Genomic DNA, 24,921 nt, shown 5'->3' on the forward strand with positions numbered 1-24,921 from the left:
ACCGGGGGGACACCGCCCGGGGGGGGGCACGGTGGCCTTGGGGGGTGGGGGGGGGCGGCCAGGGTGGCACCGCTGTGATGGGGACACCGATGGGACGGCGAGGGTGGCCTTGAGGTGACACTGATGGTGACAGGGGCGGGGGCAGTGCCGATGGTGGTGGCACTGGGACAGTGATGGTGACAATGATGCGACACCGATGGTGGCACTGATGTGGCACCCGTGTGACACCGGTGGTGACATTTGTGTGGCACCGATGGTGACACAGATTTGACACCGGTGTGACAAGGATGGTGGCACCGATGCGACATCCATGTGGCACCGATGTCACACTGGTGGTGGCACCGCTGTGACACGGATGGGGGCACCGCTGTGACACTTGTGTGACACCGACGGTGACACTGAAGTGGCAGTGGGGTGGCACCAGCGGTGACACTGGAGGTGACGGGGACAGCGACAGTGACAGTGCTGGGGACAGGGACAGCAACGGTGACACGGATGGTGACAGTGACAGGGACGGTGGCACCGGGGAGGGGGGGGACACCGGGAAGGGCTGATAGTGACATGGGGGGGGTGACGATGTCCCGGGGGGGTGACAGTGACACCTGGGGGGGTGACAGTGACACGGAGGGGGTGACAGTGACACCTAGGGGGGGTGACGATGTCCTGGGGGGGGACAGTGACACCTGAGGGGGGTGACGATGTCCTGGGGGGGGGACAGTGACACCTGAGGGGGGTGACGATGTCCCCGTGGGGGGGGTGACGATGTCCTGGGGGGGGGACAGTGACACCTGAGGGGGGTGACGATGTCCTGGGGGGGGACAGTGACACCTGGGGGGGGTGACGATGTCCTGGGGGGGGTGACGATGTCCTGGGGAGGGACAGTGACACCTGAGGGGGGTGACGATGTCCCCGGGGGGGGGTGACGATGTCCCCGGGGGGGGTGACAGCACCAGCGCCACTCTGACGCCACTGACGGTGACACCTTGTGACAGTTGCGACACGGGGTGGCCCCGCCCGTGTCCCCTCGGGGTCAGGGGTCGCCCCCTCCCCTCCCCCCCCCCCCACGGCCCCTCCCCACAAACGACCAAAATTCAACTTTTTTTTTGCCTCTTTTTTTTTTTTGTCGGTTTTTTTTTTTGGTTCCCGGGGCAGCCCCTTCCCCCCCGCCCCCCCCCCCGCGACCCCTCCCCCGCCCTCCCCACGCCCCCCCCCCAAAAAAACCGGAGGGGGGGGAGGGGCCACCCCTCCCCCCGCCCGGGCAGTACAAAACAATTAATTAATTACAATCACGGTAATTACAAAGGGGGGGAAGGGGTCGGGGTCCCGAGGGGGGGGCGTGGCCTGGGGGTGTCCCCGAGGAGAACTGGAGGGTCCCTGCGGTGTCCCCGGGGCTGGGGGTGGGGGGACAGGGGTCGTGTCCCTGCGTGGGGGGTGGGGGATGTGTCCGCAGGTGCCCCTCCCCCGTGGCTGGGGGGGTCTCCTTGGGGGTCCCAGGGGTGTCCCCAGAGGGCTGTCACCCCCATGACTGGGGGGGAATCCACGGGGGGGGCCCCCGATGTGTTTCTCCCCCCCCATGTCACGGGGGGGGTCCGTTCAGGGGTTGTCCCCAAGCGTGTCCCCCCCTCGTGACTGTCCCCAGGGGTGTCCGGGGGTCCCAGGGGGGTGTCCCCAGCTGTGTCACTGGGGGGTCCCCTCGGGGGTCCCCTCCAGCCCCCGCTGCTGCAGCTGCGCCCTCAGCACGGCGTTCTCGCTCTTCAGCTCCTCCATCTGCGGGGTGGGGGGGTCAGGGCCGGGGGTCTCACCCCCCTTCACCCCCCCCGAGGGATCCCCCATCCCCCCTTCCCTCCCTCCATCCCCCCAATCCCCCCCCGACCCGCCCCTTTATGAATGAACCCCCCGTGAGAACCCGCAGGAGGCGTGGCCATCGGGGGCGGAGCCTCGACATCACTAGGGCGAGGGGGCGTGGCCTCCGGGAAGGGGCGTGGCCAAGCCGTTCGTCCGGCTGCACCCCAAAGCGGGCGGTTTTGGGGGAATTTCGGGGCGGTTCGGGGCGTCACCTGCTGCCGGAGAAGGTCGTTGTCCATCTGCAGCCGCTCGGCCTCCTTGAAGGTCTCCTGCAGCCGCTGGTTGCTCTGGCGCAGCTCCCGCACGTAGTCACAGGCCTTGGACAGGATCCCCCCCTTGCTCTGCGGGACCCCCCCCCAAAATCAGTCCGGACACACCCCCCTGCCCCAGGACCGCCCCAAAATCGGCCCTGACCCCCCAAAATCGGCCCTGACCCCCCACAACCGGCGGGGACACCCACAATTGGCTGGGACACCCCAAAATCAGCCCAGACCACTCCCCCCAGGACCACCCCAAGACCAGCCCTGACCCCCCAAAATCGGCTGGGACCCCTCAAAATCAGCCCAGCCCACCCCAGTTTCCCCCTGGACCCCCCAGTGCCCCCTCACCGCCCCCGATTTGCCGCTGTCAGCGCCGCAGTCGGGGATGATCTTGGAGAGTTGGACGATCCAGTTGTTGATCTTGTCCCGGCGCCGGCGCTCGACTGGGAATGGGGACACGGGGACATTGGGGATTTGAGGACATTGGGGACACAGGGACATCGGGGATTTGAGGGCATCGGGGACATTGGGGATTTGAGGACATCGGGGACACAGGAACATTGGGGACATGGGGACATTGGGGACATGGGGACAATGGTGATTTGGGGGCATCGGGGACACTGGGGGGACATGGCGGATATCGGGATCTTGTCCCCACCCAGGTGACATTGGGGCCCCTCCAGGTGACACTGAGACCCCCCCCAGGTGACACAGGGGTGACACTGGGTCCCCCCTCACCCTCGTTGTGCTGCGCCCGCCGTCGCTCGTCCCGCGGCACTCGCGGCCCCTCGAGCTTCCTGTGGGGACAGGGAGGGACAAGTGGGACACGGGCACCTGGCACAGGTGTGTCCAGGTGCGTCAGGGCGTGTCCAGGTGTGTCCAGGTGTGTCCAGGTGTGCCCACGGCACATCACGGCAGTTTTGGGGTGTGCAAAGGTGTGTTTTGGGTATGTTTGGGGTACATGGGACATGTCCAGGTCTTCCAGGTGTGTCCCCAGGTATTCCCAGGTGTGTCCCCTGGTACCCTCCAGGTGCCCCCCTGGGTGTGTCCCCAGGTGCCCCCCTGGGTGTGTCCCCAGATGCCCCCCAGGTATCCCAAGAGTCCCAGGTACCCTCTGGTGTGTCTCCAGGTCTCCCCAGGTGCTGTCCAGGTGTTCCACGTGTCCCCAGGTACCCCCCCCGTGTCCCCCCAGGTATCCCAGGTGCCCCCCAGGTGTGTCCCAGGTGCCCCCAGGTGCACTCACGGAGAGTAGGGGTGCCCGTGGGGGGCGAGGCTGCGCTGGGCCCCCCCCGCCTGCAGCACGTCCTGGGGGGTCATCATCACGTAGAACTGACCTGGGGAGGGGAGGAGTCACACACATGGGTGCCCCCCCCCAAGACACCTGAGCCCCCCCCAGGTGTGGGGTCCCCCCCTCAGGTATGGGGTCCCCCGCCAGGTGTGGGGTCCCCCCCTCAGGTATGGGGGCCCCCCCCCAGGTGCGGGGTCCCCCCCCAGGTGTGGGGTCCCCCGTTACCTCCAGCCTGGGCCAGGGCGGGGTCGGCCTGCACGGCCACGGCCCCCTCTCCCCCCCAGGTGAACCGGGCCTCGGCCCCCCCCTCGCTGCCGGGGCTGCCCCCGTTGCTGAAGGGGTTCTGGATCACGGCCTGGGGGGGACACACAAAAAGGGAGAGGGCTCACACACCCAGATCATCTGCACAGGGACCCCCCCCAAAACCTCCACCCAGGACCCCCCAAACGCCCCGACCGCACAGGGAACCCCCCAAACTACCCCCGGGACCCCCCAGGGATCCCCCAACCCCCCCCCCCCCCCCCAGGAACCCCCAGGGAACCCCAACTCCCACCCAAGGACCCTCCAGGGACACCCTAAACTCCCCCCCAGACCACTCCAAGACCCCCCAAACCCCCTAGGACCCCCCTCAACCCCCCACCCAGGACCCCTCAGAAACCCCTCAAACCCCTCCCCCCCCCAGGACCCCCAGAGACACCCCCTGACTCTCCCAAACCCCTCCTGGGATCCCCCCAGGGCCCCCCAAACCCCGGGGATCCCCCCAGGGCCCCCCAAACCCCTGGGACCCCTCCTGGGACCCCCAATTCCCCCTGGGATCCCCCCAACACCCCCCCCCTTCCCCTGGGACCCCTCCAGGACCCCCCAAACCCCTGGGATCCCCCCAACACCCCCCGCCCCTTTCCCCTGGGACCCCTCCAGGACCCCCCAAACCCCTGGGATCTCCCCAACACCCCCCCTTCCCCTGGGACCCCTCCAGGACCCCCCAAACCCCTGGGATCCCCCCAAGCCCCCCCTGGCCCCCCCAGCCCTCACCTGGGGGGCTCCAGCGAAGGTGGACACGACGCTGACGGCGGCGCCTTCGGGACCCTCGAGCGGCGCCTCCGTTACCTGCACCACCCTGTAGGTCACCTGGGGGGGCACAGGGGGTCACCTGGGGGCACCTGGGGCCGGGGGGGTCACTGGGGGGGATAGGGAACCCCCCAAAAATACAGGAACCCCCCCCCAGGTCCTGCAGTGGCCTGTGGGTCACCTGGGGGGGGTCACCTGGGGTGACCTGTGGGGGGGGTCAAAGGGAGCCCCGAGGCAGAGACACCCCCCTCTTGTCTCCCCGTTGCCCCGCCCTGGGACCCCTCCCAGCCCCCCCAGGTGCCCCCAGGTGCCCTCACCTGGCCGCCGTTGCTCTCGCTGCGGAACTGGTACTGCAGCCCCGCGTCAGGGAAGGCTCCGGGGGCTCCGGGGGCTCCGGGGGGGACGTTGGCGATGGCCACGGGCTCCTCCCCCGGCGCCCCCTCCCCTGGCAGCACCAGGGGGGGACCTTGAGTCAGGGGGATCCCGAAACACCCCCCAAATCCCCCAAACCCCCCTCCCAATTCCCCCAAAATCCCCCAAATCCTCTTCTCAACCCCCCCCCCAAAATCCCCCAAATCCTCCTCTCAACCCCCCCCCAAAATCCCCCAAATCCTCCTCCCAAACCCTGCCCTCCCCAATTTATGGCACCCCCCCGCCCCCAAAGACAATTGTGGATCCCCCAAAATCCCCTCCCTTCAAGGTGTGGGACTCCCCACCTGCCCCCCAAATTCACCTCCAGATTCACGGGGACCCCCAAAATCCACCCTGAGACCCCCCAGGACCCTTGGGGATGCCCCCAAATCCACACTCAGCCCCCCCCCAGCCAGCTGGGGACTCCCAAAATCCCCCCCCAGAGATCCCCCAACCATCTGGGGACCCCCAAAACCCACCCTGAGACCCTCTGCAAACATCCGGCCCCCCCCAATGCCCTGCCCCCCTCCCCCCCCCCCCCCAATTCGGGGCCCCCCTCACCCTCCTGCAGGTCGACGCCCTCCTCGGCCTCTTGACCTTTATCGTGACTGGGGAGGGTCAAAGATCAAAGGTCGTGACCCGGGGGGGGGATCCCGACATCGGAGACCCCTCCCGAATTTTGGGGTGTCCCCCCACCCCCCATTTTGGGGTCGCGCCCAGCACCCCCAACATTCATAGTCCCCCCAAACCCTCTTTTGTCCTCCTCATTCCCCCCCAAATTTAGGCCCCCCCCCTCCCCCTCAAATTCACCCCCCTCCCCTTTTGGGGTCTCCCCGCCCTCCCCCCTTTCCCAGCCCCTCCCTCGCCCCCCTCCCAATTTTGGGGTCCCCCCTCACCTGGGGGCAGCGGAGGCGGCGGCCGAGTCCAGCCCGGGGTCCAGCATGTCCATGGGGGGGTCGCGGGGGTCGCGGGGGGGGTCCCGGGGGTGGGGGAGGGGGTGGGGGGGGTCCCTGGGACGGGGGAGTGGGGCAGGAAAGTGGGGGAGGGGTTGGAGGGGGGGGGGTCCCCTCGCCTTTTGGGGTGGGGGGGTCCCGGGGGTGGGGGAGGGGGTGCGGGTGGGTCCGGGGGGGGGTTGGGGGGGCGCGGGGGCCCCCCCGGGGCCGCCCCCGACGGGGGGGGGGGTTGGGGTTGGGGTTTTTTTTTTTTTTTTGGTTTTTTTTTTCGGGTCCGGTCACGGGGCCAAACAGCGTCACGTGCGGCCTCCCCTCCCCCCCCCCGCCGCCGCCCCCTCGCGCGGGGAGGGGGGGTCTCCCCTCCCCTCCCCTCCCCCCCCCCGCGGGGTCGCCCCTCCCCTCCCCCCCCCTCCTCTCTCTCTCGCGACTGTCGCGACTTCCCCGGCTCCGTCCGCGGCTCTCGCGGGGCGGCGGCGACACCGGAACGATCGCGGGGCGGCGGCGGGGGGGGAGGGGCGGGGGGGGAGGGGCGGGGGAGGGAGGGGGGGAGGGGCAGCGGCCGCCGGAAGGGGGAGGGGCGGGAGGACGGCGGGGGGGAGGGGCGGGAGGGGCGGAGCTTCCGGGTCTGGTGAGGTGGGGGAGGGGATTGGGGGGGGAGGGAACCGGGAAATACCCGGAGGGGAGCGGGAAACACCGGGAAATACCAGGAAATACCCGGAGAGAAGTGGGAAACACCGGGAAACACCGGGAATTAAATACCGGGAAATGTCCAGAGGGAACCGGGAAACACCGGGAAACACCGGGAATTAAACACCGGGAAATGCCTGGAGGGAACCTGGGAAAACTGCCCTTGGGAACTGGGAGACACCAGGAACTAAATCCCTGGCAAAGACCCTGCAGGTGCCAGGAAATGCCCCACGGAACTTGGGAAAACCCTGCAGGAAGCTGAGGAGCCCCTATAGAATCCAGAAGGATCCTACAGAACCCTGGAAAACCTCTGTGGATCCCGGGAAAGCCCCTGTAGGAGGTGGAGAAACCCTACAGAGCCCAGAGGTGCCCTTACAGACCCTGGGAAAGGGCCTGGAGGTCACAGCAAAGCCCCTACAGAACCCAAAGGAACCCTATAGGGCCTGGGAGAGCCACTGTAGGGCCTGGAAATGCCCCATGGAACCCAGGAAAACCCCTATAGAGCCTGGGAAAACCCCTATAGAGCCCAGGGGATCCCCTATAGAACCTGGGAAAACCCCTATAGAGCCCAGGGGATCCCCTGTAGCAGCCCTGGAGGTCTGGGGGGTTTAGAGCCCCCCAAAGCCCCCCAACTGTCCCCCCCTTTGATGCCCCACCCCCTTAGAGGCCCCACTCCCACCCCCCCCAACCCCTGTAGGCAATTTTGGGTCCATCCAGTTTATTTTTGGGGGGTCTTGGGGTCAAAGGTCGTGGGGGTGGGGCTCGTTAAGGGCCGTTAATGAGGGGGCAATAAATAACCACAGGGGCGGGGCCTGCCCGGGAGGGGGGCAGGGCCTTGGGGGTGTGTCTGTGTCCTGGGGGTGGGGCCAGATGGGGATGGGCCAGACCCTCATTGGGCAGGTCCCTGTGGTGGGCGTGGCCAGGAGGCGATGGGTGTGTCCATGGGAGTGGGCGTGGTCAGAAGGAGAGGGGCGTGGCCAGCAGAAACTGGGCATGTCCAGGAGGAGGGGGCATGGCCAGCAGAAGGTGGGCGTGTCCAGGTCACAACAGGTGTGTCGGGGCCCCAGTGGGCGTGGCCAGCAGGAGGTGGGCGTGTCCAGCAGAAGGTGGGCATGTCCAGGAGCAGGTGGGTGTGTCCATCAGGGTGGGTGCGTCCATCGGGGTGGGCGTGTCCAGGGCGGGGTCACTTGACCCGGATCTCGGCATATTCCGGGGGCTCCTCCGGGGGCCCCCGGGTGGGTTTGGGGGGCGGGGCCGGTTCCGGGGGCGCCCCCGGCCCCTCCCCCACCCCCAGCGCCCACCGTCCCACGGCCCCTCGGAGCCACCGGGCCTGGGGGGGCACCGGGGGGGCAGAGTCACCCCTGTGTCCCCCCTGTGTCCCCCCCGGGTCCCCCCCCCAGCATCCCTCTGGGACCCCCAGGGTCCCTCAGCCCCCCCCCCCCATGCCCCCCCAGCCCTGTTCACCCCACACCCCAATGTCCCCCGCGTGTCCCCCCCGTGTCCCCACCCCAAAGCCCTCCCGGGCCCCCCAAGTGTCCCCCTCCCCCCTCACCTGCAGTGGGCGCCGCTCGGGGTCCCCCCCCTGCCCCGGGGGGGCCACCGGGGTCACCTCGGGGGCTCCCGACGCCTTCCTGGGGGACGGGGGGGCACCGCGTCACACGTGACCTCTGACCCCGGCCCCGCCCACCCCCCAAAAGCCCCGGGGGGGTGTCAAATCGGGGATGGGTGTGGTCTCTTCCAAGGGGGTGTGGCTTGTGGGGTGTGGTCCCTGGGCAAGGTGTGGCCTCTCCCACGGGGGTGTGGCCTCTGGTGGGTGTGGTACTTGGGGTGTATCCCATGGGGGCGTGGCTTTTAAGAAGGGTTGTTTTTAAGGGGCGTGGCTTACAGGGGCGTGGCCTCCCAGTGGGTGGGGATTGGGGATGGGTGGGGGGTCCCTCCTCCCCATGGATGTGTCCCCTCCCCCCATGGGTGCGGCCCCAGGTGGGCGTGGCCCCCGGTGGGCGGGGCCCGTGGGGGGCGGGGCTCACTTGCGGCGGCTCTGGCTCAGGTAGCACACGAGGGCGATGACGACGGCGAAGGCCACGACGGCCCCGACCGGGCCCACCTTGGCCCAGACCAGCCCCGCTGGGGGCACAGGGGGGGGGGTCAGCAGGGTTGGGGGCGAGGTAAGACCCCCCTCGAGGGGCAACAACTTCCAACTCCCTCCCCCCGGGGCAATAAACCCACCTCAGTGGGCTACAAACCCTCACCCTCCCCTCCAACCCCACGGGAACCCGGCCTGGGGAATTCCCACGTTCCACCCCCCCTTCACCGCTGCCCCAGGTGCCCCCCACGTTGCCCCCGTTGCCTCTGATGTTGCCCCAGGTGCCCCCCCAAGGTGCCTCAGGTGCCCCCCGGGGTGATTCAGGTGACCCCTATGTTGCCCTATCTGCCCCAGGTGCCCCCCCCTGCCCCAGGTGCCCCCCGAGGTGCTCCCCGTGCCCCCCGAGGTGCCCCCAGCCCTCACCGGGGTGGTGGAAGCGCAGCTGCTGCCGGGCGGTGCCGTGGGCGTTGCGGGCGAGGCAGAGCACGGCGAGCCGGGGCTCGAGGGTCCCACGCAGGGTCAGCACCCCTGTCACCGTCCCGGGGCCCGTCCCGGGGTCGGGAACCCCCCCGGGCGTGGCCAGGGCGTAGTCCCGGTGCCCCTCGGCCACGGTGACGTTGTGGGAGGGCAGCTCGAAGGCCACCACGGGCTCGGGGACGGCCGAGGCCGCGCAGACGCACCGGGCCCCCTCCCCGACCGGGGTGCAGCGGGACTCGGGGAGCAGGATGGGGGGGTCTGCGGGGGGGAGAGACCGAAATGGGCTCCAGAACTGCACCCGGGGGAGCCCAAAACCCCCCGGGCACCACAGGACACCCCAAAACCCCCTCAACACCATGGGACACCCCAGAACTGCACCCAGGGGGGGCCAAACCACCGTGGATACCACAAGACCCCCCCAATCCCCCCTTAATGACCCCAATACCACCCTAAGTGACCCCAGTACACCCCCCAGGGCCCCTCCAGGACCCCCCCTCACACTCCGCAGTGATGTTGAAGGCCACACTGACCCCAATACATCCCCCCCAGCCCCCCCATGACCCCCCCTCACACTCCACGGTGATGTTGAAGGCCAGGTTGACCCCAATACATGCCCCCCAGCCCCCCCAGGACCCCCCCTCACACTCCATGGTGATGTTGAAGGCCAGGTTGACCCCAATACATCCCCCCCAGCCCCCCCAGGACCCCCCCCTCACACTCCACGGTGATGTTGAAGGCCAGGCTGCTCCCCCCGTGCTGGTTCTCGGCCCTGCACAGGTACTCCCCGGCGTCCTCAGGTGTGGCCGCCGCCACCTCCAGGGTCACCTGGGGCTCGTACACGGCCGTGGCCACCACGCGGCGCCCGCGGGCCACCGTCAGGATGGGGGCGGGGTGGCTCAGGGCCCCGCAGGTGACGGCGACCGGGTCACCCGCCACCACCCACAGCGACCCGTTCAGCACCGGCGGGCGGGGGGCGTCTGGGGGCGAGGAGGAAAGGGGGGTCAGGGGGGCGCCGGGGGGACACGGGGGGGGGACACGGGAGGTGCTTAAAGAGAGGGACCTCCCCCCCCCAAAAAAGGGGTGACCCCTGTGGGACCCAGGAAAGAGGGGGAACCCCTCGAAAAGGGACCCTCTCCCAAAGGGACCCCCCGAAAGGGACCCCGGATTGACCCCAGTCAGCTGGAGAGGGGACACGGAGGGGGGACACGGACTTAAAGAGAGGGACACCCCACACCCCCATCCCCACAAAGGGGTGACCCCAGACGGGCCCGGGTCCCCCGGGGGTGCCCCAGGGTGGTCCCAGTCCCCCCACGCCCCCCCACTCACAGGCCACGTGCAGCTCGAGGCTCCGGTTGTGGCGGCCGTGCCGGTTCTCGGCCACGCAGGTGTAGGTGCCGCTGTCGCCGGGGCTCACCTGGGGCAGGTGCAGCCGCAGGGACGGGACCCCCGGCTCCTCCCGCAGCACCTGCGGCCCCCGGAACCACGAGAGCAGCGGGGGGGGGCGGCCCTCGGCCGAGCACCCCAACTCCACCTCGGCCCCCTCCAGCGCCTCGGGGGGCCCCGACACCTCCAGCACCTGAGGCTCGTCTAGGGGGGAGAGGGGGATTTGGGGGGGGTCCAGGTGACCCAGAGCCCCCTCCCTCACCCCTGTGATCTCTCCAGGGGACCCCCGGGCATCCCCCCCGACCCCCCCTGGCACTGGAGAGGTCTAGGTGGGTCCTCCACCCAAAAGGGATCCCAGACCCCAAGAATGGGGGGGTGGGAGGGGCATCAAACCCCGTCTCTGGCTCCTAAATAAGGGGACCCAGGTTTGGGGGAGTACCAGGTGTTTGGGGGGGGTACAGGTGTGTTTGGGGGGGGATACAGATGTGTTTGGGGGGTCCCAGGTGTGTGTGGGGATCCAGGTGTTTGGGAGGGATCCAGGTGCTTGGGGGGTCCCAGGTGTTTGGGGGGTCCCAGGTGTGTGGGGGGTCCCAGGTGCCCACCAAGGTACCCTTGGGGGGGTCCCGCCCCTCAGAGCCCCCCCACACCCGCCCCAAAGCCCCCCCACTCACACTGCACGTCGAGGGCGACGCTGGCGGCGAAGGCCAGGCTGGAGTTGGGCAGGGTCACCTGGCAGCCCACCCGGTGCCCCCCGAGCCCCCGGCGGGGCCGGAAGCGCAGCAGGGCCACGACGGAGCCGGCGCCGTTCGAGTCCTCGCGCGACTCGTGCTCGGAACGTTCCGGAAGGTCCTCGGCCCCCTCCCAGGACACCCTTGGGCGCTGCCGCGGGCACGAGTCGGGCACCCGGCACCGCAGCTCGGCCGGGACCCCTGCCACCACCTCGGGGGGCACCTCCAGCACCGGCTCCTCTGGGGGGGCAACACGGCAGGGGGCTCGGCTGGGGGGGGGGACACCCCCAGGGTTGGGGACAAGGGCAGGGGAGACACCAGGACACCCCCCAGGACTGGGGACAGGGACAGGGGAGACACCAGGACACTACCCTGGGATTGGGGACAAGGACAGGGGAAACACCAGGACACCCCCCCGGGACTGGGGACAAGGACAGGGGAGACACCAGGACACTGCCCTGGGATTGGGGACAAGGACGGGGAAAACACCAGGACACCCCCCCGGGACTGGGGACAAGGACAGGGGAAACACCAGGACATCCCCCCCGGGATTGGGGACAAGGACAGGGGAGACACCAGGACATCCCCCCTGGGACTGGGGACAAGGACCCCGGGACAGCCCCCAGGACTGGGGACAAGGGGAAATGGGGGCCCAGGGGTGCAATGTCCCTCCCTGGCCCTGAAAACGGGTTCCCAGTACCCCACTCCCCCCTCCCCATCCCCCAAACCGGGGTCCCAGCCCCCAAACCCACCTTCCCACCTCCCAAACCGGGGTCCCAGCCCTCCCCCCCAGGATCCTCCCCTCCCCATCCTCCCCCCCCCGCCCGGACTCACCGAGCACCTCGAGCGTGGTGTGCTCGGAGAAGCTGTACTGGTTGTAGCCCCCCAGGTCCCCCCTGAAGTAGTACCTGCCGGCCAGCTCGGGGCTCAGGGGGCCCAGCAGCAGGGAGCAGTCCCGCACCCCCGGGTCCCCCTCCAGCCGCGCCCGCCCCGCGAAGCTCTCGTGGACGGCGCCGGGGCGGGACCGGGCGACCACCGGCGGGTAGTTCTTGGGGTAGGGGCTGCCGAAGTACCAGAGCCCGTGCACGGAGCTGGGGCGCAGCTCCTCGGGGTACCCGAACCGGCACGGCACGGACACACACGACCCCGACAGCCCCGACACCGCCGGCGGCATCCAGGCGGCCCAGGAGCCCCCCGAGAGTCCTGGGAGAGACAGGGCTGGGAATAACAACGGGGGTCTGGGGGTCCCAGGAGCCCCCCGAGAGTCCTGGGAGAGACAGGGCTGGGAATAACAACGGGGGTCTGGGGGTCCCTGGAGCCCCCCGAGAGTCCTGGGAATGGGGGGGAGGAACTGGTGGGACCGGGGCTCTGGGGGTCCCCCAGGGCTCTTAAAGGTGGGGGAACACCACGGCTGGGGGAAAGGGGGGAACAGAACTGGTAATGGGGTTTTGGGGGTCCCAGCCCATCCCAGTCCCTCCCAGTGCCCCCCCCCAGTCCTTCCCAGTGCTCCCAGTACCTGGTGGCAGCAGCAGCAGCAGCAGGAGGAGGGTGGGGGGGAAGGTGGTGACCACTGGCCTCATGGTGGGCGCTGGGGAACACGGGGGTCACTGCAGTGTCACTGCAATGTCACCCCAGTGCCTCCTGTGTCCCCCCGGTCCCCCTCCGGTGTCCCCAGTGCCCCCAGTTGTCCCCATCCCCCCCTCCCGTCCCCGCTGTCCCCATTGTCCCCTGTCCGCCCCCGCCCCCCCACCCCCCGTGTCACTGTCCCCCATTGTCCCCATTGTCCCCAGGCGGTCCCAGGCGGTGCCGGGGGCGGGTGACAACACCCGGCACTGCCCCTCCTGACCCCCCCCGACCCCTCCCGAGCCCCCCCGGGTCCCCCCCGACCCCCTCCGGGCCCCCCCACGCCGCGAATTCCTGACGCGCCGCCGTCACCCCACGGCCCGACGGGACAAAGGGACCCTCTGTGTCACCCCCACCCCGACACCCCCGGGGGGGTCAGGGCGGCCGGGGGGGACCCGCGGGTTTGGGGGCGGCCCAGGGGTTTGGAGGCTCCCAGGGATTTGGGGGGGGGTCCCAGAAGTTTTTTGGGGGGCCCAGGAGTTTGGGGGGGTCCTAGGGGTTTGAGGGGTCCCAGATGTTTTTGGCGGGTCCCAGAGGTCTGGGGGTCCCCTCCATCCTTGGGGCCCTGGGGGACAGCGCGGGGGGGGCTCCGAGGGGTCTGGAGGGACCCCGCGGTCCTGGCGGTGCCATCGGGGCCACAACGGGACGTTTGTCCCCAGCCCGGTGATGTCACCCCCCCTCCCCCGGGGCCATGTGGGGGGGCCCCGGACAGCTGCGTCTGGGGGAGGCCCGGCGGAGAGTCTGGGGGGGTCAGGACCCCATGGAGATCCTTGGGGACCCCAGATTTGGGGGGACTGGGGGGCTCCCAGGAGTTGGGGGGAGTCCCAGGGAGTTGGAGTGGTCCCAGTCGTCTGGGGGGGAAAGGGGGGGCAAAGGACTGGAAGGGGCCCGGGGAGCTGGGAGGGTCCCAGGGGTTGGGGGGTGACCCAGACATGTCCCCCCCCAATTCTCCCTACCTACCGCGGTGGGTCCGAGGGGTCCCAGGGGTCCGGAGGGGGTCCCAGGCGTCGGGCGGTGGCGGGGGCCGACTGTCGGGGGGGGGGAAGGACTGGGATTATGTACCGGGGGGGAAAAGGGGCAGGGCCACCCCGACGTCTGGGACCGCCCGGGCCCCCCCCAACCCCCCCGGCCCCCCCTCGGGCACTGCGGCCTTGGGGGACGGGGGGGGGAGGCCTGTGTCACCCGATGGCTCCAACACTGTGACCACCACTCCCCCAAATCGGCGACCCCCTCCCCCCTAGACATCTGCCCCCCCCTCTAAACCTGGGTATGTCCCCCCTACCCCAAGAGCTGAGCTCCTGGACACTTGGGACCCCCAAACTCCTGGGACCCCAAAACACCTGGGAACCCCCAAAACACCTGGGAACCCCCAAAACATTTGGGAACCCCCCAAAACATCTGGGAACCCCCAAAACACCTGGGACCCCAAAACACCTGGGACCACCACACACACGGGCGTGGTCTGGCCCCGAGGGGGCGTGTTCGGGGTCATGGAATGGGCGAGGCCTGGCGGAGGCGTGTCCAGGTGCGCTGGCCACGCCCCCACCTGCGGGCCCATCATGGCGGCGGCGCTGGGAGCGCTGCTGGCGCTGCTCGGTGGGTGGGGGCAACTAGTGGGGTCATTAAGGGTCCAGGGGGGGCAATTAAGGGGCTTGGGGGTCATTGGAGGGGTAATTAAGGGGCTGGGGGTTCTCGGGGGGGGCAGATAGGGGGCTGGGGGTAATTAAGGGACTGAGGGCGGGGCTGAGGGGCAGCTGGGGCACTGGGGGGTAATTGAAGGGGGTAATCAAGGGGCTGGGGGACAGTTAAGGGGCTGGAGAGTAATTAAGGGCCTGGGGGCGTCACTAACAGGGTAATTAGGGGCCTGAACGTAATCAAGGGGTAATTAGGGGCTGAGGGGGCCTGGGGGTAATTGGGGGGGCACGCGGGAGCTCTGGGGGGCCAATTAAGGCCTGGGCGGTAAATTAGGAGGGTCATTAGGTTTAATTAAGGGGGAGGAAGCACCTGGGGGGGCAGAGGGGGGAGCAGGGGGTGACAGCAGGGGACAGCAGGTGACACTGACCCCTCGGCCCCCCAGCCCCCTGTGTCACCCCCCTGCAGGTGACGGTCCCCGACCCCCGCACGGTGGCCCTGCTGTTCCAGCCGGTGCTGATCCGGTGCCAGTTCCAGGTGACCTCCGGGCCCCCCCCCATCGTCACCTGGAAGTACAAGTCCTTCTGCCCCTCCTCCACCTCTGGGGACACCTGGGGGGGCCCCGAAAGCGCCGCCGGGGGGGACACGGCGGGGACCTGCCCCGACTCCGCCAGGACCGTCCGGATCGTGGCCACCAAACAGGGGGACACGGTGACACTCGGGGACTTCTACCGGGGCCGGGCCGTGACCATCCGGGGAGGTGACGCACCTGGGGACACACCTGGGGACACACCTGGGGGTGACACACCTGGGGACATACCTGGGGACACCTGAGGGGGACAGTGGGACACTGGGGGGACACACCTGGGGACACACACCTGTCTCACCTGTCCCTCATCTGTCTCACCTGTGCCTCACCTGTCTCACCTGTGCCCAGGTGCTGAGCTCACCTGTCTCACCTGTCCCTCACCTGTCTCACCTGTCCCTCACCTGTCTCACCTGTCCCTCACCTGTCTCCCCTGTCTCACCTGTGCCCAGGTGCTGAGCTCACCTGTCTCACCTGTCCCTCCCCTGTCTCACCTGTCCCTCCCCTGTCTCACCTGTCCCTCACCTGCCTCCCCTGTCTCACCTGTGCCCAGGTGCAGAGCTCACCTGTCTCCCCTGTCCCTCACCTGTCCCTCCCCTGTCTCACCTGTCCCTCCCCTGTCTCACCTGTCCCTTACCTGTCTCCCCTGTCTCACCTGTGCCCAGGTGCTGAGCTCACCTGTCTCCCCTGTCCCTCACCTGTCTCACCTGTCCCTCCCCTGTCTCCCCTGTCTCACCTGTGCCCAGGTGCCGAGCTCAGCCTGGGCCCTGCCGCGTGGGGTGACAGTGGGTTCTACATCTGCACCGTCACCTCCACCCAGGACCTGCAGGGCAACAACGAGGCCGTGGCCGAACTGGTCGTACTGGGTGAGACTGGGGGGCACTGGGAGAGCAGTGGGGGGGACTGGGAGAGCACCTGGGCTGGACCGGGGGGCACTGGGAGGCACTGGGAGGGACTGGGGCTGTACTGGGAGGTGCTGGGACTACACTGGGAGGCACTGAGGCCGTACTGGGGGCACTGGGGCCATACTGGGAGGCACCGGGGCTGTACTGGGAGGCACTTGGATTATACTGGGGGGCATTGGGGCTGTACTGGGAGGCACTGGGGCTGTACTGGGAGGCATTGGGGCTGTACTGGGAGGCACTGGGAGGCACTGGGGCTGCACTGTGCCCCCCCGTATCCCCCCCGTGTCCCCCCCAGGGTCTCTGCCCGAGGGCACCCGACTCCTGCCCGAGGGGACCCTGCCAGGTACGGGGGGCACTGGGGGGGCACTGGGGGGCACTGGAGGGGCACTGGGGGGGATTTGGGGGGTACCCAGGTGCGGGTGTACCTGGGGGGTGGGGGGGTGTTCAGGAGTCTGTTGGAGGGGCTTTGGGGGGTGTTTGGGGGTCCCCACCCCCTCAGACTGGCTGTTGGTTCCCCTGGGGGGAGATTGGGGGGTTTTTTGGTTTTTTGGGGGGCTCTGTGTGTTTTGAGGGGATTGGGGTGTTTTTTTGGGGTGGGGTTTGGGTATGTTTAGGGGTTTTTTTGGGGGGGGGGGATGGAATTGTTTAGGGGTTTTTTTTAGGATGGGGCTGGGGGGTGTTTGGGGGTTGGATGTGTTCAGGGGCTTTTTGGGGTGGGGGTTTTTGGGGGACGGGATTGGATGTGTTCAGGGGCTTTTTGGGGTGGGGGTTTTTGGGGAAGGGGGTTGGGTGTGGGGTGGGAGGTTTGGGGGTTTTTTTGGAGTGGGGTTTGGGGGCATTCAGGGGTCCCTGACCCCTCCTGCCCCCCCCCAGACTGGCTGTTCGTGGCCCTGGTGGCCCTGGGGGGGGTCCTGGTGGCCCTGGGGGTGGGGCTGTGCTGGTGCCAGTGCTGCCCCCACACCTGCTGCTGTTACGTGCGCTGCCCCTGCTGCCCCCAGACCTGCTGCTGCCCCGAGGCCCGTGAGTCACCTGGGGGGGCACCTGGGGGGGCATTTGGGGGTCCTGGAGTCACCTGGGGGGTGTCCGTGGGGTCTCCGTGAGGGGACTCAGGGGACTTGGGGGGTGTGGGGTGTTGGGGGGGGTCCCTCGGGGGGTTATGGGATCCCTGGGGGTCTCTTGAGGGGGGGAAAGGGGACACATCTGGACACAGCTGGACACACCTGTGTCCCTCTCCCCCCTCAGTGTACCTGGCAGGGAAAGCGGCGACCTCGGGGGGCACCTTCAGCCCTGCCCCCCCTGCGCTGGCCCTGCAGCTCCTCGGTGAGTGACGGGGGGGACACACCTGGGACACACCTGGGAGACACCTGGGACACACCTGGGACGCACCTGGGAGACACCTGTTGCACCTGGGACACACCTGGGACAGCTGGGACATACCTGGGACATATCTGGGACACACCTGGGACATACTTGTCACTCCTGGGACATACCTGGGACACACCTGGGACATACCTGGGACACACCTGGGACCCCCGGGACCCCCAGGTGACCCCCACCTGCCCCCCCAGGGAGCAGCCAGAGTTCTCAGGTGCCGCTGCTGAGGGACAGTGACGGGAGTGTCGTGTCAGGTGAGGAGGGGAGTGACAGCTGTCACTGGGAGGGACTGGGACAGACCGGGAGGGACTGGGAGGCACTGGGGCCACACTGGGAGGCACTGGGATTGCACTGGGACCCCTGTGCCTCCCTCAGGCCCCTCAGTGCCCCCCCCCACTGTCCTGCGCTACCTGGAGGAGAATTTGGCCACCTGGAACCCCCCTGGGCGACCCCCCCACTGGAGGGCAGGTAGGTTTTGGGGGGGGGGCAATTCCTATCGTGGGGGGGATTTAATCCCCCTCTCGGGGAGTTATTTGCCCCCTGACTGATCCCCCCAATTTTCCCCCCCAGGACCCCCCTCAGGACCCGCCCCCAGTGACATCAGCTCCCTGCACGAGGCCCCCTGGACCCCCCCCCGGCGCTCCTGGACGCCCCCCCGGAGCCCCTCGACCCCGCCCCGACGCCCCCGGACCCCTCCCCGGGGCCCCCCGAGCCCCCCCCGGGGCCGCTGGCGCTCGGCCGAGGTTTTGGGGGGCTCCGAGTGGGAGGAGGAGTCGCTCCCCCCAGCCCGACCCCCACCCCGGTCCCGCTCCCGGGACGATCTGCTGGGGGGAGCTCGGGACCCCCCCCAGAACCCCCCTGGGCCCCCCCGGCGCCTCCGCAAGGTGAGGGGGGTAGGGGGGACTCGGGGAGATTTTGGGGAGGGGACAAGGGTGGGTTTCAGGGTGTTGGGGGGTGCTTGGGGGGCTCAGGGTGGAAATTGGAGGGTCTCTGGGGGGGCTTGGGGGGGTGTGGGGTGGGTTTGGGGGGTCTGAGGAGGTTGGAGGGGGGGTTTGGGGGGGCTTGGGGTTCTCACACTCCCCTCTCTCCCCCCCAGAACGATGCCCTGAGCCGTGAGAGCCTCGTGGTGTGACCGGGAACCCCCCGAGACCCTCAAAGCACACCCCTGGGGGTGTTTTTGGGGCTGTTCGGGGATTTTTTGAAGTGCCTTTTTTTTTTTATTAAGCTGGGGTCAAATAAAGGTTTTTAGAGAAAATTGGACTGGGTGACGTCATCAACCCCCCCGGTTACATCCCTGGGGAGGAAAGGGGGGGCTCCTGGGGGGGGGGTGGGAACACTCCGAGGGGGATTTTGGGGGGATCCGGGGGGATCCTGGGAGGGATTTTGGCGGGAACTGGGAGTGGGCGTGGCCGCCAGATATGACCCCGCCCTCGGTGGGCGTGACCGACGCCTGATTGGCTGTGCCGGGAGCGGGCGGGGTCTGGCCTCGTTCCCGTCAGGCCCCGCGGCCGCGCCGGGACCCGTCAAAGCCGAAAACGCCCCCAAAGAAACCCCCCGAAACCGCCCCGGGACCCCCCCCGGCACCGCCCGGCCCCGCCATGACCCTTTTCCACTTCGGGAACTGCTTCGCCCTCGCCTATTTCCCCTATTTCATCACCTACAAGTGCAGCGGCCTGTGAGGGACTGGGGACACTGGGGGGACACTGGGAGGGGGTCTGGGGATACTGGGAGGCACTGGAGGATGCTGAGAATGGGTCTGGGGGGGCTTTGGGAGGGGTCCGGGTGTCATCGGGCAGGCCGGGGGGTGTTACTGGCGTCGCTGGTGGTTACTGGTGGTTACTGGTGGTTACTGGTGTCACGGGGCAGGTCGGGGGTGTTACTGGTGGGTACTGGTGGTTACTGGTGGTTACTGGTGTCCCAGGTCGGAGTACAGCGCGTTCTGGCGCTGCGTCCAGGCCGGAGCCACCTACGTACTGGTGCAACTGGGAAAGGTGGGGGCGCAACTGGGACCCCCCCGGGATTCCCCTAAACACACCTGGGACCCCCCCGGGGCCCCCCAGACACACCTGGAACCCCCTAAACACAGCTGGGACCCCCCCAAACACAGCTGGGACCCCCTAAACACAGCTGGGACCCCCCCAAACACAGCTGGGACCCCCCCAAACACACCTGGGACCCCCTAAACACAGCTGGGACCCCCCCAAACACAGCTGGGACCCCCTAAACACAGCTGGGACCCCCTAAACACAGCTGGGACCCCCCCAAACACAGCTGGGACCCCCTAAACACAGCTGGGACCCCCCTAAACACAGCTGGGACCCCCCCAAACACACCTGGGACCCCCTAAACACAGCTGGGACCCCCCCAAACACACCTGGGACCCCCTAAACACAGCTGGGACCCCCCTAAACACAGCTGGGACCCCCCCAGACACACCTGGGACCCCCTAAACACAGCTGGGACCCCCTAAACACACCTGGGACCCCCCAAACACAGCTGGGACCCCCCCAAACACAGCTGGGACCCCTCTAAACACAGCTGGGACCCCCCCAAACATAGCTGGGACCCCCTAGACACACCTGGAACCCCCCCAAACACAGCTGGGACCCCCCCAAACACAGCTGGGACCCCCTAAACACAGCTGGGACCCCCTAAACACAGCTGGAACCCCCCTAAACACAGCTGGGACCCCCCCAAACACACCTGGGACCCCCCCAAACACACCTGGGACACCCTAAACATAGCTGGGACCCCCCCCCCCGGGCCCCCCAAACACACCTGAGACCCTCCAAACACACCTGTAACCCCCCCTCGGACCTTCTAAATGTACCTGGACCCCCCTGTTACCCCCCCAAACACACCTGGGACCCCCCAACACACCTGGGACCCTCCCGGGACCCCCGAAACATACCTGGGACCCCCCCTGGACACACCTGGGACTCCCCTGGGGGAGCTTTGGGGTCACCTGGGCAGGTTTTTGGGGGTCCCACACGCCTGAATCTCCCCGGGAGGCTTGGGGGGATCACCTGTGCGTTTTTGGGGGTCCCTCACCTGTGCCCCCCTCCTCCCCAGATGTTGTTCTTGGCCACCTTCTTCCCCACCTGGGAGGGGCCGTCGGGGGGCTACGACCTGGTGGGGGTGAGTTTGGGGGGGACCCCAAAAAAGAGGGGAAGGGTTGGGGGGCTGCAAGGGGGAGGGGGAGTGTTTGGAGGGTCCCAGGGGCACCCTCAGGCCCCTCCAAATCTCTGGGGGTTTGGGGGTCTTGCAGGGGTTGGGGGTGCCCGGGGAGGGAGGGTCTCAAGGGGTTTTGGGTGTCCCGGGAGTATTTTGGGAGTCCCAGGGGGCCTTTGGGAGTTCTGGGGGAGGTGTTGGGTGTCTCAAGGGGTTTTAGGGGGTCCTGGGAGGATTTTGGGAGCCCCAGGGGCTCCCCCAGAGATTTGGGGGGACTCGGGGGTGTCCCTGGGGAGGGGAAGGATTGGGGAGAAGGGTTTGGGGGGTCCCAGGGGTGCCCCAAGGAGGTGGAGGGGGGACTTTGGGGTGGCGGGGGGCGGGGGCACCTCCTCCATCTGCCCCGGGTGACCCCCCCCTTACCCCCTAAACTTCTCCCCCTCATCCCCTGCACCCCCTGACCCCCCTGTTGTGCCCCCTCACATCCCCCCAAATTTCTCCCCAAATCTCTCCTTTTCCTCCCCGTTTCCCCCCCGTTTTTCCCTCTCTTTTCTCTCCCGTGCCCCCCAGGAGTTCCTCCGTGCCACGGTGGACGTGGCGGATCTGGGGGGGCTGCAGCTGGCGCTGGGCCGGGGCGGGGGCCGGGGGGAGCTGCGGATCCTCGTGGCCGCCCTGGGCTGGGCCAGCGCCGAGCTGCTCACGGCCAGGTGGGCTCTGGGGGGGCCTGGGGGGGCTACGGGGGCCGGGAGGGGGTTTGGGGGGGATGTGGGGGGGTTTGGGGGTGTACAGGGGGGCTGGGAGGGGGTTTGGGGGGTGGTGGGGAGGGTTCGAGGGGTCCTGCGGGGAGCATTGGGAGGAGCTCTGGGGGCTGGAGGGGCTTTGGGGCACCTTTGGGGGGGTTGTAAGGGGTCCATGGGGGGGGGGCTATGGAGGGGGCCCCTGATCCCCTTGATCCCCCCTCACCTGCCTGGGGTGGGGGGAGTGGCTATGGAGGTGTTTGCGGGGGGGTCTCTGGGCTCCCCCTGACCTTCCCTCACCTGCCCAGGTGTGTCCCCGGTGGGAGGTTATGGGAGGGTTTTGGGGGTTCTCTGGGCCTCCCCTGACCCCCCCTCACCTGCCCAGGTGTGTCCCCCTCTGGGTGGGGGCACGGGGGGTCGAGTTCGACTGGCGGCACCTCCAGATGGGGCTGGACTCCAATATCAGCCTGGTGAGGGACCGGACGGGACTGGGAGGGGCACTGTGGCCAGTCTGGGAGCACTGGGGGGCACTGGGAGGGGCTGGGCAGTCACTGGAGGTTACTGGGGGGCACTGGGCAGTCACTGGAGGTTACTGGGTGGTCACCAGAAGTCACTGGGCAGCACTGCTTGGTCACTGGGAGGCACTGGTGGGCACTGGTGGGCACTGCTTGGTCACTGGGAGACACTGGTGGGGCACTGGTGGGCACTGCTTGGTCACTGGGAGGCACTGGTGGGCACTGGTCGGTCACTGGGGGGCACTGGTCCCTCCCTGGCCCCCCCGTCTCTCTCACACCTCTCACCTGTCCCCAGGTGCGTCACGTGGCGGCGGCGGCGCTGCTCTGGGCCTCGGGGCGCCAGGACCTGCCCCCTCACCTGCGGCTGCCGCTGGGGGGGCTCCTGGTGGGCGCCGCCTACGAGGGGCTGCTGGCGGGCTGGGCCGGGCAGGCGCTGGGCCTGGGGCCCTGGGGGGCTCTGGGGCTGCGGGCGCTGGGGGCGGCGGCGCTGGGGCTGGGGGCCCTGCGGCTGCTTGTGCCCCTCCTGCCCCCGCCGTGACACCCCTGTCCCCGATAACCCCACCTGGGACACTCTTGTCCCCAATAAACCCACCTGGGACACACCCAGAGCGGCCTCGGAGCTTCATTGTGTGTGGGGCGGGGGGAGGAACAAGTATGTATGTGAGGAGGTCCCAGGTCCCCTCACATCTCCTGCCCTTTTTCCCTTACATCTCCCACCCTTTTCCCCTCACATCTCTCGCCCTTTCCCCCCTCACATCTCCCACCCTTTTCCCCTCACATTTCTCTCCCTTTTCCCCTCACATTTCTCGCCCTTTTCCCCTCACATTTCTCGCCCTTTTCCCCTCACATTTCTCGCCCTTTTCCCCTCACATTTCCCACCATTTTCCCCTCACATTTCTCGCCCTTTTCCCCTCACATTTCTCGCCCTTTTCCCCTCACATTTCTCGCCCTTTTCCCCTCACATTTCTCGCCCTTTTCCCCTCACGTTTCTCGCCCTTTTCCCCTCACGTTTCTCTCCCTTTCCCCCCTCACATTTCTTGCCCTTTCCCCCTCACATTTCTTGCCCTTTCCCCCTCACATTTCTTGCCCTTTTCCCCCTCACATTTCTCTCCCTTTCCCCCCTCACATTTCTCGCCCTTTCCCCCTCACATCTCTCCCTTTCCCCCTCACATTTCTCTCCCTTTTCCACTCCCATTTCTCTCCCTTTCCCCCTCACATTTCTCTCCCTTTCCCCCTCACATTTCTCTCCCTTTTCCCCCTCACTTCTCCCGCCCTTTCCCCCCTCACATTTCTCTCCCTTTCCCCCCTCACGTTTCCCGCCCTTTTCCCCCCTCACATTTCCCGCCCTTTTCCCCCCTCACGTTTCCCGCCCTTTTCCCCCCTCACGTTTCCCACCCTTTTCCCCCCTCACGTTTCCCGCCCTTTTCCCCCTCACGTTTCCCGCCCTTTTCCCCCCTCATGTTTCTTACCCCTTTCGTCTCAGGGTCCCTTTGATTTATAGCCTTAAAACGCTATCCAAGAGGCATTTTTGCCTCAATTTAATCCTTAAAGTAATGGAAAAGGAGAGTAAAACTGGGATTTGGGGCAAAACAGTGGAATTTGAGGCAAACCAGCAGGACTCTGGAGTAAAGCAGCAGGATTTGCCGTAAACCCGGGATTTTAGGGTAAGCCAGCAGGATTTTGGAATAAAGCAGTGGGATTTGGGGTACCTCAGAGACCCCGAGATCTGATATCCACAGACACTCCAAGCCCCCCCCGAGCTCCCCTAAAGTCCCCGCTGCCCCCTCAGAGCCACTATAGGGACCCCAAAGGCCCCCCAGAGCCCCCCAGGCCCCTCCGATGGCCCCCCAGAGCCTTCCAAAGCCCCCCACAGACACCCCATGAAGACCCCCGAGACCCCCAGAGCTGGTGCCTTTATTGAGGAGGGGACACACGCCGGGGGGACACACACACATGGGGGGGTGTCCCCCCCACACCCCCCAATTTTGGGGGGGTCAGTGGTCCCCCTGCCACCAGTGGTAGAGCTGGTCCGTGAGGATCCCGGTGTAGGTGACCACGGCCGCTGAGCCCTGTTCGTACGCGACCCTGCGGGTGCACAGGGGGGTAGACACTGGGGCTTTTGGGGTGTCCCCGGGGAGGGGGTTTGGGGCTTTTTTGGAGGGGGGGTTCCTTACCGGATCCGCTGCTGGGCCGCGGGGAGGCTGAGGCGCTCCAGGAGGTTCTCGGCCGCCGAGCCCACCTGGCCCAGATACCCTCGGAGATGGGTCAGGGGGCCCGGGGGGTGCGAGGGGGGCGGCGTGGGGGGGGCAGCGGTGGTGGCTGTGGGGGGACGGGGTGAGACGGGGGGCTTGGGGGGGCTTGGGGGGTGATGGGGGGGTGAGATGGGCTGGGGGGTTTGGGGTGTGGGATGGAGGGGCTGGGGAGGCCTGGGGGGGTAGAGGTGCAGAGCTGGGGGTTGATGGGAGGATTGGGGCAGTTCTGGGGAGTTGGAGCTGGGTTGGGGTCCCGACGGGGGGGTTTGGGGTGCAGTGCAGGCGTGCTTGTGTTCCCTCGGGGGTGATCAGGGTGCTGCAGGGTGTTGAGGTGCTGGGGGGATTGGAGGGGGTGGGTTGGGAGCTTGGGGGGGCATTTGGGGTGCTTGGAGGGGGGGTTTGGGGTGTCCTGGGAAGGGATTTGGGGTACTTGGCAGGAGAGTCAGGATGTGGGGGTGGTCAGAGTATTCCAGAGAGGGTGTTGGGGGGCTCAGGGAGGGGCAGGATGTGGGGTGCTGGGAGGGAAGGGGTTTGGGGTGCCCGGGAGGGAAATTGGGGTGCTTGGGGGCTGGTCAGGGTGTCCCAGAGGGGAGGGGTCTCCCCCAAAATGGGGGGTCTCACCTGAGCACAGCAGCAGCAGCAGCAGCAGGAGTGACGCCGCCATCAGCCCGGGGGGGGCCCGGGCCATGCTGTGTCCTGGGGACCCCCAAACTGAGGGAGGGCCCCCAAACACACCCCCCCAAGAATCCCGCCCCCCTACCCCCCCTTCCCTCCAGATTAGCCACCCAAGAGCTCCCCAACCCCTTCCTCCCAGTTTCCCAACCTCCAACTCGCCCTTCCCAAGGATTTTGGGGTTCCCCCCCACCCCCGGGATCCCCCCCAAAACCCACCGGTGGTGGTGGGGCCGCTCCGTGTCCCTCCCCCCGCGGAGACCCCCATTTATCGG

At 67.9% G+C, this 24,921-nt stretch overlaps 5 protein-coding genes across 6 annotated transcripts; 2 read left to right on the forward strand and 3 right to left on the reverse strand.

Moving 5' to 3' along the window:
- Positions 1–1,176: 1,176 nt before the first annotated feature.
- Positions 1,177–5,895, reverse strand: USF2 (upstream transcription factor 2, c-fos interacting). Its single transcript, XM_032677644.1, has 10 exons — positions 5,769–5,895; positions 5,434–5,480; positions 4,779–4,906; positions 4,426–4,521; positions 3,619–3,748; positions 3,349–3,439; positions 2,844–2,902; positions 2,454–2,548; positions 2,058–2,186; positions 1,177–1,767 (listed from the first exon to the last, which is right to left on the reverse strand). The coding sequence occupies exons 1-10, from the start codon at positions 5,819–5,821 to the stop codon at positions 1,678–1,680; spliced, it is 918 nt and encodes a 305-aa protein (XP_032533535.1). The 5' UTR covers positions 5,822–5,895; the 3' UTR covers positions 1,177–1,677.
- A 1,329-nt stretch (positions 5,896–7,224) lies between these two features.
- MAG (myelin associated glycoprotein) lies at positions 7,225–13,792 on the reverse strand. The gene is made up of 10 exons (XM_032677641.1): positions 13,767–13,792; positions 12,700–12,771; positions 12,018–12,386; positions 11,127–11,423; positions 10,399–10,659; positions 9,789–10,049; positions 9,019–9,330; positions 8,540–8,636; positions 8,065–8,143; positions 7,225–7,842 (listed from the first exon to the last, which is right to left on the reverse strand). The coding sequence occupies exons 2-10, from the start codon at positions 12,761–12,763 to the stop codon at positions 7,696–7,698; spliced, it is 1,887 nt and encodes a 628-aa protein (XP_032533532.1). The 5' UTR covers positions 12,764–12,771; positions 13,767–13,792; the 3' UTR covers positions 7,225–7,695.
- A 550-nt stretch (positions 13,793–14,342) lies between these two features.
- On the forward strand, positions 14,343–18,546 carry LOC116781867 (lipolysis-stimulated lipoprotein receptor-like). Of its 2 annotated transcripts, XM_032677642.1 has the most exons (10): positions 14,343–14,402; positions 14,884–15,198; positions 15,771–15,890; positions 16,225–16,272; positions 16,803–16,949; positions 17,172–17,249; positions 17,498–17,557; positions 17,679–17,771; positions 17,874–18,187; positions 18,400–18,546. In XM_032677642.1, exons 1-10 carry the CDS (start codon positions 14,366–14,368, stop codon positions 18,433–18,435), a joined length of 1,248 nt encoding a protein of 415 aa, XP_032533533.1. In that variant the 5' UTR covers positions 14,343–14,365; the 3' UTR covers positions 18,436–18,546. The 2 variants fall into 2 exon arrangements, with proteins under 2 accessions (XP_032533533.1, XP_032533534.1); XM_032677643.1 differs by lacking the exon at positions 16,225–16,272.
- A 196-nt stretch (positions 18,547–18,742) lies between these two features.
- TMEM147 (transmembrane protein 147) lies at positions 18,743–22,261 on the forward strand. The gene is made up of 6 exons (XM_032677636.1): positions 18,743–18,978; positions 19,225–19,294; positions 20,376–20,441; positions 21,042–21,178; positions 21,594–21,678; positions 22,019–22,261. Exons 1-6 carry the CDS (start codon positions 18,902–18,904, stop codon positions 22,259–22,261), a joined length of 678 nt encoding a protein of 225 aa, XP_032533527.1. The 5' UTR covers positions 18,743–18,901.
- Positions 22,262–23,615: 1,354 nt separating this feature from the next.
- APOC2 (apolipoprotein C2) lies at positions 23,616–24,921 on the reverse strand. Its single transcript, XM_032677637.1, has 4 exons — positions 24,866–24,921; positions 24,597–24,671; positions 23,898–24,042; positions 23,616–23,808 (listed from the first exon to the last, which is right to left on the reverse strand). The coding sequence occupies exons 1-4, from the start codon at positions 24,912–24,914 to the stop codon at positions 23,718–23,720; spliced, it is 360 nt and encodes a 119-aa protein (XP_032533528.1). The 5' UTR covers positions 24,915–24,921; the 3' UTR covers positions 23,616–23,717.

This window comes from Chiroxiphia lanceolata, unplaced genomic scaffold (genome assembly GCF_009829145.1).
Source record: "Chiroxiphia lanceolata isolate bChiLan1 unplaced genomic scaffold, bChiLan1.pri scaffold_73_arrow_ctg1, whole genome shotgun sequence".
NCBI lineage: Eukaryota > Metazoa > Chordata > Aves > Passeriformes > Pipridae > Chiroxiphia > Chiroxiphia lanceolata.

Coding starts and splice junctions, on each gene's coding strand:
- MAG (XM_032677641.1), bottom strand. CDS start 12,763: ATGAGGCCAGTGGTCACCACCTTCCCCCCCACCCTCCTCCTGCTGCTG. Junction 12,387..12,699: donor GCTGCTGCTGCTGCCACCAG/GTACTGGGAGCA, acceptor TGTCTCTCCCAG/GACTCTCGGGGGGCTCCTGG. Junction 9,331..9,788: donor CTTCAACATCACCGTGGAGT/GTGAGGGGGGGG, acceptor TCCCCCCCGCAG/ACCCCCCCATCCTGCTCCCC.
- LOC116781867 (XM_032677642.1), top strand. CDS start 14,366: ATGGCGGCGGCGCTGGGAGCGCTGCTGGCGCTGCTCG. Junction 15,891..16,224: donor GGCCGAACTGGTCGTACTGG/GTGAGACTGGGG, acceptor TGTCCCCCCCAG/GGTCTCTGCCCGAGGGCACC. Junction 18,188..18,399: donor CCCCCCGGCGCCTCCGCAAG/GTGAGGGGGGTA, acceptor TCTCCCCCCCAG/AACGATGCCCTGAGCCGTGA.
- TMEM147 (XM_032677636.1), top strand. CDS start 18,902: ATGACCCTTTTCCACTTCGGGAACTGCTTCGCCCTCGCCTATTTCCCC. Junction 18,979..19,224: donor ACCTACAAGTGCAGCGGCCT/GTGAGGGACTGG, acceptor CTGGTGTCCCAG/GTCGGAGTACAGCGCGTTCT. Junction 21,179..21,593: donor GCCGAGCTGCTCACGGCCAG/GTGGGCTCTGGG, acceptor TCACCTGCCCAG/GTGTGTCCCCCTCTGGGTGG.
- APOC2 (XM_032677637.1), bottom strand. CDS start 24,914: ATGGGGGTCTCCGCGGGGGGAGGGACACGGAGCGGCCCCACCACCACC. Junction 24,672..24,865: donor GAGCGGCCCCACCACCACCG/GTGGGTTTTGGG, acceptor GGGGGTCCCCAG/GACACAGCATGGCCCGGGCC. Junction 24,043..24,596: donor GCTGCTGCTGCTGTGCTCAG/GTGAGACCCCCC, acceptor GTCCCCCCACAG/CCACCACCGCTGCCCCCCCC.
- USF2 (XM_032677644.1), bottom strand. CDS start 5,821: ATGGACATGCTGGACCCCGGGCTGGACTCGGCCGCCGCCTCCGCTGCC. Junction 3,749..4,425: donor CCTTCGCTGGAGCCCCCCAG/GTGAGGGCTGGG, acceptor TGTCCCCCCCAG/GCCGTGATCCAGAACCCCTT. Junction 1,768..2,057: donor ACGACCTTCTCCGGCAGCAG/GTGACGCCCCGA, acceptor CCCACCCCGCAG/ATGGAGGAGCTGAAGAGCGA.